The sequence below is a fragment of the Protopterus annectens genome, chromosome 6.part0 (genome assembly GCF_019279795.1).
Source record: "Protopterus annectens isolate FY-2018-M chromosome 6.part0, PAN1.0, whole genome shotgun sequence".
NCBI lineage: Eukaryota > Metazoa > Chordata > Ceratodontiformes > Protopteridae > Protopterus > Protopterus annectens.
Window position 1 is genome coordinate 213,534,808 of NC_056737.1, and position 13,486 is coordinate 213,548,293.

General features: G+C 38.3%; 1 protein-coding gene across 3 annotated transcripts in view; it reads right to left on the minus strand.

Annotated features, from left to right (window-relative positions):
• Positions 1-325: 325 nt before the first annotated feature.
• SLC8A3 (solute carrier family 8 member A3) overlaps positions 326-13,486 on the minus strand; it is a 1,486,960-nt gene continuing 1,473,799 nt past the window's right edge. For all 3 annotated transcript variants that reach the window (XM_044073965.1, XM_044073963.1, XM_044073964.1), the window contains exon 8: positions 326-5,065. In XM_044073965.1, the coding sequence (XP_043929900.1) occupies positions 4,689-5,065 (377 nt within the window). In that variant the 3' untranslated portion in view covers positions 326-4,688. The remainder of the gene's footprint in view (positions 5,066-13,486) is intronic.

Here is a 13,486-nt window from a genome sequence, read left to right on the forward strand (position 1 = left end):
TATGTCTCCTTTGTACGTCAGACTTCTAAATGTTATTTCTTAGTGGAATGTGCAGTTCTGGTTTGAGTACCTTTCAGTCCATGTGGTTGTTACCATATTTATGCCGTTAGTTACCTCACACAAACAGCATTGTGTTCCAATATGTTCTGCTATTCACATTTCTATGTTACACAGTTGACTCTGTACTATGAACACTGACTCTATAACTAGATATCAAATCTAGGATTTAAAATACAGGAAACCAGCTTAACAATTCACATTCTGATGCGGTAAAATGAAAACAAACAGGCAAAAACACAGAAATTCATCGAAGAGCACCCTGTCCTACAGAAAGGACTGCATACTGTGAAAGCAGGTTTTATTTTGCAGTAACACATCACAGACCATATCAGAATCAAATCTAAAATCTTGATCAGAAAGTTAAATAAAAATTTTAAGGCAACTATTCCAACAATGAAAAATTAATCTAATGTTACATGATAAATACATATTCATGATTCACATATCAGTCATTTTGTGTTTTAATTCTAATAGTTAAATAAAAAAATAGAGAGAGAGAGAGAGAGAGAGAGAAAAAAAGCAAAATGAAATCAAGAAAACAAATGTATACCCCATGCAAAAGAAAAAAAATCCCTGATAAAAGGCAGATTTGTCATTGGTTCATGTTTAAAACAACAATAGTTTAATGTTTGGAGCTGTAGCAATCTCGTGGATTGGGTTATACCATAGAGGAGTGTAGCACTAAGCAGCTTCCAAACATTTATTCCCCTGCCGGATTAGAGGAATAAGTAAACCATATTCTCCTGTCCATTTGTAAGCCAGTGTCCATGCCTGCACTTGATAACTGAACACTATTCGGGTATATTAAAAACAACCAGAGTTCCATATAGCAGTGCTTTATAAATTTCAGATTTCCCTGATCAAGAGCCTTAATATTATTATTTCTTGTATGTTCCCCAGCAGATACCATTAATGTTTTTATGCTGTAATCTACTGTTTATAAAACATGGCAAAAGTTCTAAAACCAGACTACTTCTGCGCATGGCACCATGTCCTCAACTATCTGTCTTCATTGTTGGGGGGGTGGTGGTGGTGGTGAAAGAATGGTAAACAAAAGTATTGCTTGTCTAAGGGGTTCTTTTATACATGAATATAAAATGGGCTAACAGAAGCCATTACTTGCATGTGTTAACATCACCCCATATTATTTCAGTGCAGTAGTTTAAGTCAGGTACAATGAATACTATTTACCAGATAACTTTGTTTAAAAAAGTCTGAGGTGCCATTCTGTAACCATCGTAAGGCACTCTAATGCTTGATTAAATGTGAGTTATACTACAAACCTGGAAGGAGGGGAATTTTCTCTGATGTGTTGGGAAATGATTCCAAAGCTCCGCAGCTTAGGCACAATAATTGGGTTGGTAAATTTCTCTCAGTTTCTTCTTACTAATTACTCATAACTCCCTTTAAATTGTGAATTTCTATTTTAAATTATATATCCAGATAAGTAAAGCTATACGGCAAACGTGTCTCTGGCTTTGAGACACAATGATGTATAAGGCTGAGGAAAAGTACAATTACTCCTTTCTTTTCCTTGTTGTTGTTGTTTTTTATATAGACTAAAGTCTGCCTCAAAGGCAAAGGCATGACCACGTGAATTTCCAACACACATTTGCTTCCTCAGATCATGCGCAGCATCATTGCCACATAACAGGTAAGCAAAAAAGTGTCTTTAAGAAATGTCCTGCTTCAATAATAGTCTATTGTTTTTCTAAATTCCCTATGAGTGGGGAAGATGGAATATATATATATTTTTCTGGCAGTTATTCTTATAGGTAAGCATAATTTCTCATCAGACTCTGATTCTGTGATGCTTGTTTAATTCATGGTCAAAAGTATTTCCACACCAGTAAGGCCTTTTGTTGAGTTTTTCCTTTCCAGCATACAATGTATACAAATACATATCAGATAATACCTTATTGCTTATATAAGGACACCGACTACCTTGGCATGTTCCATGCACACAGACAGGGCAATATAACTATAAACTAAAATTCGCAAATATAGTACGAAGGGAACAAAACTCATCCCTACTCAAATGTATAGTAATATTTCAGTTCTCGGTATGTTACTGTTTCCCCAGGCGTTTTATAATTTGATACAACAAATTCCAAAGTTTTTTTTTAAAGCTAAAAATAGTAGACGTTAAAAACACTCTTTTTATACAGTCTTCAACTTCAGCAGCAGTTCTCTTGGGGGTTTGAAACTTTGTCAAGTGAAAGGCAGTGCTGGTTTATGAATCTGTGACTAATTTGTTGTGGTTGTCTGAACAGGTTCAACTCAGTCATTCTCATGTACACACCCAGATTACAATGAACTTTGGAATATGCTGCTATCTGCAAATATACAAAAAAAATACCAACAGTGGACTTGCATTCACTTCCTATATGTAGAAAGTATGTATTTTCTATATATGTCATAAATAACTCCTAAGTGTATAAGACATTAGAGCAAGTGTTACAATAAGCATTTTTTTAATTGATCACTCACCCATCCTATATGCAGCATATATCGTTCTGCTGCTATGTATCTGTTTTAACATAAACAAGATATTTAATTTATTTTACATTTATGATTGGATTTGTGATTATGTGTAAAATATATCTCTTCTTCAAACGGGGCAGAACATTTAAATCTGAACTGTATATCTCAACATATTGTCTTTCCTTGTATTTGGTTTTAATATATTTTTAAATAAAATTGTATAATATCAGATTCTACACTAAAATGAACACTTTTTGTTTACAAAAGTATTTAACTCCAGACACTTATTTATGAGACAACAGATCAAATAACTTTATGGCCAAAAAATTACATGGACTACTGAAGTAGACTGCTAACAACCTCAAAGAACTATCTGAGTTCTGCAAAGCCAGTGGATTTAGCATGCTGCATAAACTCTGATACTCCAGTATATTTTCACTGAAAAAAATCAAGTGTGCATACCAGCTCCATAGATCACAGAATTTTGCTGGGGAAGGGGGTTGTTGCACTGCTAATAATACAAAAAATGAACCATCAAAATATTCTGCAGGATAAATGTGTTAGCATTTAGCTGCATGCTGTTTTCTAAAAGTTTTTTTGCCAAAACCAAAATAATACAGCAAACCTCTGTGGTCTCTTTTGCGGGAGGGGACATTCTGCTGTCCATGGTATTACCTCACCTGCCTTTTTATAGTTTTTCCATAATATTCTATTCTAGGTTTCCATACCAATATATATATATATATATATATATATATATATATATATATATATATATTTTTTTTTTTCAGCTCTATTAAATTTATTTCTTATAATCATTAGATTGTGTAATTTCAAAATGGCACTATTATATTTGTTGTATGCACAGTATATTCCTATCTTAAGGAGAAAAAAGATTATAAAAATATAGCACAAGTTCATGTATGACTCTGAAGAATGGTACTGTATGTTAAAGGATAACTAGACATGTTCCCCACCTCATATGAATTACACACTTGTAGGAGCCATCCTTTCTTCTTGTTATGCAAATAAACTTCTCATACTGTATGGCATTGATAATGTAGTTAATTCTAAAATGGGAAGTATATGCAGCGTCTGCTTAAGAATATGAAAAAAGGATTTCCAGTGATTTAAATATTACAGTTTCTTCTGTTCTTGCTTTCAGAAGGCAGTATTACATAAAAATTCTTTAAAAAATCCATACCAAGGAGAGGGGCGTAACTTCTTTCTTAACAGAATAATCTTTTTAAATAATTAACCATGTGCATATTAAAAAGTTACGTTTCTGCTTTTCTGCTGTAGTATTTGCCTTCTGAAAATGATTAAAAATACTAATCTAATGTTAAGACTGTTAAACGGTCTGAGCATTCTGAAATGAAGTGATGCTGAAGGGTTTGTGGTTCTAATTAACTTCTGCTTTCAATACAAACAAGAGAAATGAAAACAGCCAAAACATTTGCAAGACAAGTGAGCAGTGAACCTGCTTTTCTATGCTTGGGCTCTGTGAATTCCCCAACCTCTTGTGATATCATCTCTTTTTTAATATTTTGCTGCAACACCACAAAAGCCTCACAGCAAATGACAAAGAGTAACACATACTTAAAATATACAGAACATGTAAAATAAGTAAGTGGCCATGAAGCCCCTTGGCAAGTTGTCAAGTTGTTCCGTGCTCTAGATGCATGTTCCTGCTTATGTGATTACAGTTCCGTATAGTAGATATAAATGTTAAATGACAAGTAAGAGGGACCTTTCTCATCAAAACCATGTTCTGATGGAAGTAAGATTTTGTTCATTAAAAAAAAAGAAAAAAATATATATAGTTTTCCCAAGCTGGTAATCATTCCCTTAAAATGCTTAGAAAATATATGCAGTTTTGTTTGTTTTGTTACAACAGCTTGGCTTTATTTAAAAAAAAAATGCAAGGGCAATAAATAGCTCAGGTTTTCTGGCAGCAATCAAAGAATGACCTTTTGTTTGTTGGCTTCTTATTACTCTGCCTGTTAAGCACCCTCAATGACCATGGCTGTGGATACTAGACTGCACTGAGACGTCCCATTGTGACAGACTTCACCACTGAGTCCAGGGAGCTAACTGAGAACGACAGAGAGGTTCCTGATAGTTTTTTTTTCTGTCCTCCCTGTTTAGAATCCTTCAATGTAGCAGTAGGCCTCTAAGCTAGCAAACAAAATGTACAGCAACCATAGGCTCACAAAAAATAAGGAAGTGATGATTTTGGATCCACTTGGACCACCTAGTTCTCCCCCAATGGGTGGCCTTCTTCGGTATAGCAGGACAGTGACTGCAATGAAAGCAAAGATGGTGAACAATGTGACAGAGAATGCCAAGGTTCCAGGCTGGACATGGAAGGCTTGACCTTTGGAGGCCCAGTAGATGGCTGCGATTGACCATGCCACTCCGATCCCAAGGAAAACATTAACCGCATTACTCCCTGTCACATTTCCAATAGATGCATCTGCATAAAGGTCCTGGGTGGCAGCAACTTTGCTAGCAAAAGTGTCTAGAGTAAAACAAAACATGAAAACAGAGAGAAAGAAGGTACATATAAACAAGTAAGTTGGGTATGTCACTTTTCTTTACCCTGTTAAAACTGAATACGGTTAGATAATAAAACACGATAAGCTAAAATCTTAAAGCAAATTCTGCAGTTTTCAAGTATAATAACATATGACATAATTCTACAAGTATCAGATGATTTAACAACAACATTGTGTTATACTCGCTATATTTTTGCAGTTTAATGTTTCATATTACAACTATTATATGAATGATGTAGAATATTCTTACTAAAATATGCATCTAATAATGCCTTTTGATACCATTTACAGCAGGTCTCATGAGAGTTCCATCTGCAGTCATAGTTTATAAAATTAATATATTTTCAGAACAACTGTTTCTCTATCATTATTACCTTGTGAAAGTAACATTTTACATTGCTTGGTATTTAGTACATTGCTTTTATAATATGTAGCGAGATCCCATTCTTTTTTCTCCTTCTGCCAGTATTTAATAAAGCCAACATTTTCTGACATTAGCGTTTGCTATGTAGTCTCAGTTAAAATAAGAATAAATATGGTGCATCCATGCAGGTTAGCTAAAAAGAAGTTATGTACTCATCATAACATTCCATCTGTGTAGTCCATTTTCATTCTTCCTTAGCTAATAGGTTTAGATCCGATCCCTTAGATCTGACTCGGCCATTGCAAAAGCTAGTGGCAACTTTGAACTTTCGAGCTTCTCCCTTACCCACAATGCAACAGCCTTAATTACCTCAGATCATCTTTGCTGATTATAAAAGAAAGTATATATATATATATATATATATATATATATATATATATATATATATATATATATATATATATATATATATATATATATATATACAGATATATATATATATATATACATATATATATATATATATATATATATATATATCAAAGCAGAGAGGACATCTGTTGCTCAGTTATGTGGTGAGTAGTATAACTCTCTAACCACTCGCTTTTCCAGAAATTGTATAAGGATGGGGGTTGGTGGGAGGGGAGATGAGGAAGAACGAACATTGACAACACAGATGGAACGTTATGGTGAGTACATAGCTTCTTTATCTGATGTTGTCAATTTTCATTCAATCCTCAACTATTGGGATAATGTCCCCAGCTACCTTAGCTCCAAGGTGGACTCAAGGAAGGATATTTCTTGAGCCAAACAATGGTCTACCTCTGGAGACCAAATACAATTTGTAATGAGTAATGAAGGTATGGGGAGAAGTCCAAGTTGCTGTCCACATATGTCATCCAAGGATGCTCTTGCCTGAAAAAGTAATGAAGTTGCCATGGATCTGGTTGAATGAGCTTCTAATTGTCTTGGTAGGGTGATACCCAATTTGTTGTAAATAAATGAGAAGCAGTCAGTATGGCACCTGGCTAAAGTTATTTTAGTTACTGGATTTCCCAGCTTTATATCTGCATGCATAGGAGACAAATAATTGATCAGTTGTTCAGATTTCTTTTGTTCTATGCAAATAAAAACATAATTGCCTGTGAACATCTAGCAAATGAAGTTAAGTATTCTCCTTTGTTTCTATGTTCAGGGAAAATACTGATAAATAAATAGACTGGTTGATGTTAGATCCAGACACCATCTTAGGAATGAAGGATGCATTGGTGCTTAGTGTAACTCTATCCTTATGAAAGATCAGATATGGCGGTTTTGAGGATAAGGCCTAAATTTCAGAAATTCATCTGGCTGAAGTAATGGCCCGTAGAATATGGTTTTCCAAGAAAGATATTTAAGATCAACTTATCTGCAGGTTCAAAAGGGGGATGTATTAGGATTTGCAGTACCAGGTTCAGATCCCACAGAGGAGTAGGATGTTTAAAAGGAGGTCTCAATAACAGTGTGCCTCTTAAAAAAGCCCTGAAAGCTTATGAGAAGCAAGAGAAGAACCAGCAAATTTGATATGAAAATTACAAACTGCTGCTAGTTGAGCCTTAACTGTATATTAACTAGCTATTTCATTAAAAAGAAAGGTTAAGGATTCCAGAATAGTATGTATAGGGGTGGAAAAAAGGGACAATATGATTCTGAACAGCCCACTGGACAAATCTTTTCCACTTGCTAGCATATAGTTTCCGTGCAGGGGGTTTAAGGGCTAACACAATTATTTTTCAGACAGGAGAAAAGAGCATAGGTTGTCTGGCTATCAATGGAATTGTAGAAACCAAACTGTCAGCTTGTGGTTTGTTATATCTGGATGGATCATGCCTGTCGAATGAGAAAGAAGGTCTGGAATTGGATCCAGAATCCAAGGTTGGAGAAAACAAGTGAGGCCAAAGGAAGGAAAACCAGATCTGTTGAGGCCAGTAAAGTGCAATGAGGATGACTTTACTCTTCAATAGCTTTCTGTAGGACTTTGGTAATCAAATGGATTGGTGGGAAGGCATAAAGTAGACCGGGGGGACAATTGTGAATTAGAGCATCCCTCTGTGATTCCCCCTGATGGGGGGATTAGGGCAAAGTTGCTGCTGCATTTGTTGTTTAGGGAAGAGGTGAAAAGGCTGTCCTCACTGATGGAAAATCATTTCCATCACATTCTTGTTGAGGGGCCATTTGTGGGTGAATGTACCTGCTCACTTTCTGGGTTTTGCTACACCAAACTTATATGCAGCTGCTGCAGTATATGCTAAAGAAAATGCCACTGTGAGATGAAACCACGTTTGGCAAGGAGGCCACACATCTGAGGTTTAGCCAGCATTCCCGTAGACATTACGACAAAACTTGGGCTCATCTTTTTCAGGAGCAACTTATTATACTCAAGAATAAAGCGCTACTGTAAATTAAACTGTAGTGCACACTTGACATGAACTCACCAACCCTGCTCAGTTTGTCTGTTATCACACTGGATTTCCCTGGAATGTGCCTAGCTATGAGAAAGTGGTTTGATGAGATCACCCATTGCCACACTTTGAGAGCTTCTCAACACAAGGGGTAGGATATGGTCCCTCCTTGTTTGTTGATGTACCAAACTATTAACATATTGTCTGTTTGTATTGCAATTGTCCCTAAGGGGAGAACCTCTTAGAAGGCCTACTACACTAAAAGCACTGCTGTCATCTCTAGAACATCAATATGCAAATTGGCCTCCTCGGGGGAACATGTGCCTTGGACTGTCTTTCCCAGGTAATGTCCACACACCCTAGTTGGGAAGGATCTGTAGTTACTATGGTCTTGAGCTGAGGGGAAATAAACAAATGGCCTTGTAGAACTTGGTCTAACTGAATCCACTACTTGAGATCTCTCCTGCATATGTTGGTGATTCATATCGAAGATGACATGGGATGATGAAGTACTGACCATTGTGAAGCAAGAATCCATTGAAGAATTATCATATAAAATATGGCCAGTGGTACTAGTCTTATCACTACAGCCATTGATTCCAGAGCCTGAAGAACCAAGTGGGCTGCATTCTTGGTACTGCAAACTATCTTTTTTACTTGTAATGTTATTGTCTGAACTTTTGGTAAGGGCAGTGAGGTTACAGTCAATTTTGTATTAAGAAGTGCTCCTATAAACTCTATGTTTGGAGTTGGTTCTAAATGAGATTTCTCATAGTTAATGGTTATACCCAGAAGGGCACATGTCTCAGTAACCTTTTATCTTGTCATTATGAGCTGATTCCTGGTCAGGGTGGAAATGAGCCAGTCTATATATGGAAACACCCAGAATACCTACAGTCTCAAGTTTGTTGCCACTACTGCCATATACTTGGTGAACAATTTGGGGGCTGTGGTGAGACCAAAGGACAGAACTCTGAACTGCTAACAACTGGCTCTCAGACAGAAGTGTAAGAACATTTTGTTCATTTTTATGTGATAATATGCATCCTGAAGGTCTGTCGAGCACATCCAGTCATCCTTTTCCAAAAAGGAAAAATGGACTAAATCGTGACCGTCCAGAACTTGGTTTTGCGAATGGACATATTTAACTTGCTGAGATCCAAAACTGGTCTCCAGTCTCCTGTTTTCTTTGGCACTAAAAAGAATCTTGAGTAAGTTCTGGATTTTGTCTGGTCTGGGTGGACTTCTTGGAGGACTCCTTTTTCTAGCAGCTTTTGTATTTCAATTGCTGCTTGTTCCCTTTGGGGGATTCTTCTTGAATGAGGAGGAAGGGAAAAGGGTATAATATAACTTGTGGAGATGATCCTCTGCACCTAAGTATCTGTTGTTATCTCTAACTAGGCTTTCTGGTGCAGGGACAAATGACCCCTGATTGCCTCCAGAGTGGGACAATCGAGCCTCCTTTCAGGAGTGCTAGAAGGGACTGCCAAAGAACTAATCTCTGGATCCTTTGCTTTGTGGACCATCTCTGCTGCATGGATGGCATCTACCATTGTAACTCCTCCCTCTGGCCCCGGGGCATCCTCCTCCATGTGTTCTGGAAAGTTCCTTGGAACTTTTTGAACCACATATTTACTACACCTCAAAAAGAATCTTTGAGGGGTGAAAAAATGTATGCCCATGGCAGACAAGGGCCTTTCCATCCTTCTCACACCTGGATACAGTTTCTTTTACTTTGGGGCCAAACAAAGAAGAGCCATCAAAGGGAGTATTGAAGAACGAAGACCTTAAGGCTCCACCAAATTGCATAAGCACATCCAGGTGTGTCTCTTTATGGAAATGCCTGATCCCACTGCCCTTGAGGTTTCTTCTGCTATATGAGAAATGAACCTTATGGAGGAACTGGATATTGACTGTAGGTAGCCAACTGGGAAGTGACAGATGCTTGTACTTCTTCAGTAACAGATCATGAGACAGTGTCTGGAAGTTCCTTAATCAGGTCCCTATGTAACCTGGTGAAATGTGCCAGATAGTTCAGTGACCTTAAGGTGAAGGTCACTGAAGCATAAACACGGTTCCCAAATTTGTCCATCACCTGAGATTCCTGTTGGGGGGATGAACAGTGGAATTCTCCTCAGCTTGTTCTTTCTTAGTGGCCGCCACCATGACCATAGCATCAACAGGCACACCTTTAGCCCGAAACTGCTTGTCCTCCTGTACTGTCATAATTTTGTCAGGTCTCAGAGTTATTGGCTCAGTGGTGTTGGGATCCTTCCATGCTCTCTGAGAAATCAACTCAATGAGCTTGTCGGCTGGTGGAGTCACCAAGGAAGTAGTCGGGCCCATAACAAACACCTCCAGGAGTACAGATTCTTCAGATGAAGGATTGTTGGACTTCCAAGCACTTCTCTGTTTTAGGATTTCTAGGATGTCTCCAAAATGAAACATCATCAGGAGATAACCATGGGGACCTTTCACCTTCATCAAAATCTGTATCTTCTCTGACAGCTTCTGGGGAATCTAAGTGCTTCCTCTTGCACACCTTCTTTCTAGGGACCTCCTCAGTGTGATGTTCTGGGGTAGTAGAAGAAATGCAAATACCTTGCTGGGAAATCTGAGGGTTCAGTAGCAGATGCCCCTTTGGAGAAGAAAGGTGAGACTCCAAGTGCAGAGATGAAAAGGTAACAGGTTGAGGATCTCAGAGGGGAGGAACCATCTGTGTCACAGATGTAGACAGAGCTCTCTTCATAACCTCAAAGACAGACTGTGCCAGAGAGGGATAGGACCCTGGATCTGAGAAGGAGAGCTTCTGGATCCTGGTCCCACCCTGCTCTGAAGACAGCCCTCCTGAGGTAGAAGTCAGAGCTGAACTAACCCTCATCAAGGCTCCAAGGTGCAGAGACAGCTCTAACACCTTAGATCTAACAGAGTAGTCTTGGTTTTGAGAGCTCTTCAGATCCGAATGGATCGAAGTTCTCAAAGCAAGCTTCGGATCCAAGGATAAGATAATCCTCATATCTGAGCAAGATGGTGCTGGGCAACTCAGATCCAAAGGCTCTGAGGTCTTGTATGGAATCAGAGGACGAAATGGTAAGGGTGGTGTAGTTGCAGAAAGGACTTCCTGACCCACAGGGTAGAAGCTGATGGGGCGGTTAACTGGCTCTGTCGTGATAGAATCTTTTTCACCAGTCTCACCACATCTTCTTCTGTGAGACATTTGGAAGAGCAAGTGGACAGGGCAGCTGGAGATTTTGGTCTTTCCAGAAATGGTGCTGGAACCCTCGAAGGCACAGGGTCCACAGATGGAGAATATCTAGTTTGTGATAGATATATAGGACTTAATCTTTTTTTTTTATCAGATTTGGTTGGATCCGATAGTTTAATTTTCTTTTGTTTAGGATCCAATGCTGAGGTCGGATCTGAGATAGATTTTTCTTTATGTTTCTGATCCAGGGATGAGGTCTGATCTGAAGCTTTCACCTTTTTCTTTTTATGTTCAGATTGCCCAGATAGTGGTCTCTTTCTAGTCTGCTCTGAAGCACTCGAAGATGAAGAAGGAGGACTTGGAGAGGGTGACTTTGTCTTTTTTTATTTTGTAGAAGAAACTCCAGATAAAGCCTCCTCAAAAGAGGTGGGCAGCATGCCTTGAAGAATGTTTGCTCTTTTTCTCTGTAAGTGTGCTTGGATTAAATATGTGACATACAGGATCATAGGAAGCTACTAGGCAATTGGCCCTGAATCCCTTACTACAAGCCTAGCCAAGAATTTAGCCCATGTTCCAACAAGTCAACACCCTATGCCACTGTCTAGCAGGGACATAGGTGGAATCCCAGGGGTGTATTTTCTGTTCCCCATCCAGTTATCCAGGTTGCGCTTAAAAAGGTTTAATGAGGTACTCTGCTTTACATGGAGAGGGAGACTATTCCACAAAAGGGGGAGTCTCTGGGACACAAATCTGTCCTGCAAACAAGTCTTTTTTGATGTCACAGACCAGGTTGAGGTCTCACATGTGGGTTACTCGAGTGGAGGTTGATTTGTGGCTATGCAGCAGTCCCATCAGGGTGGGATCTGAGATTGCTTTGTATGCCAGACAGAGGTCACCTCTGAGGAGTCTGTAGGAGGCTGATTAGAGGGACAGGGCTTTTAGTCTTTATGTGTAGGGTAGATGTTTGAGGCCCTGGATTCTCCAGGTGAGGAGTCTCTGTGGTCTCTCCAGCTGCTGCATGTGCTTTCTGAGGTACATGCCAAAAAGGGCTTTGTATTCAATAATGGGTCTTATAAGGGAAGAATACAGGGATGTTATGACCACCTTGTCCCTGGATGAAATACCCTTAGTAATGAGGTGGCCATGTAGAAAGCTTTCCATACAACGGAGGCAATATGGTAGTCAAAAGTCAGTCTGCTATCAATCTGGTTGCCCAAGTCTCTCATGACTGATTGCGTGCTTAGTGCCTTATTATCAATGTGATAATTTGTAGGGACATCACTCTCACTAAAAGGGATGATGATGATGCATTTTTTGGCATTCAGTCCTCCTGTAAATGGAGGGGACCTAGACAGTACACACAGAGTGTGTGGGCATCCACAAATGGAATTTTATGCCCACATTTAAGGCACTTCTTTAACCCCACAGGGCCTTTCTCTTTTTCTCCCATTAGACGAATAGTAAAACAATAAGGCAGTCAATAAAAGTACTATAAACAGAATTAAGGTTCAGTGATAGTTAAAGCACTAGAGAAAACACTTTTTTTAACAACAACAAGAAAAAGAAAATGGAAATTACCAACAATGGTATCTATATACTACACCTAGTGTAGAAAGTGGGCAGGAATACTATCAATAGTATTAGGGATACAAAAATGTACAAAAAGTCAGTGAAAATTATTTAACTAGTAAACAACAGATAAGGGAGAAAAGTTCTAATAGTTATAAAAGTTTAGATCAAGAAAACAAATCTTTTTGACTAAAATAAATAACACTTAGCGTTTTTTGATGTCAAGTGGCAAATGAGATCTGAGGTAATTGGGGGCTGGTGCATTGTGGGTAAGGGAGAAGCTCAAGAGTTCAAAGTTGACACAAGGTTTTGCAATAGCCAAGTCGAATCCGAGGGACTGGATTTGAACCCATTAGTTGAAGACTGAATGAAAACCGACAACATCAGATAATTTATTTCATGCTCATTTATCTTTAACGTACTAATTAAGCTCATTAATAAATGTATTGTCAATAAACATTACTGATAATAATAATAGTCATTTGGACTGCATACATAAAAAGTTGATTACTGAATGTTAGTGAATACCAGTTGCTTTAAATGAATTTATGATTTATATTATTTATGATTATATTTATAATTCCACACATGGATGACCAAAAACAACATACAAAACATTTTTTAGTACTGAATCTCTTGCTCCATGATCTGTCTGGTTGATGAATGCCAACCCACAATGAGAGGAACTCTCTTTGGCCAGTATCCCTAAAGTAGCAGTTAGCACACTTGCAAAGGACCCTGAAGACACACGTGTAGTGAAAGTTTGGTTTCAATGTACTGAAAGCGTGTCAGAATGATAAGCCCA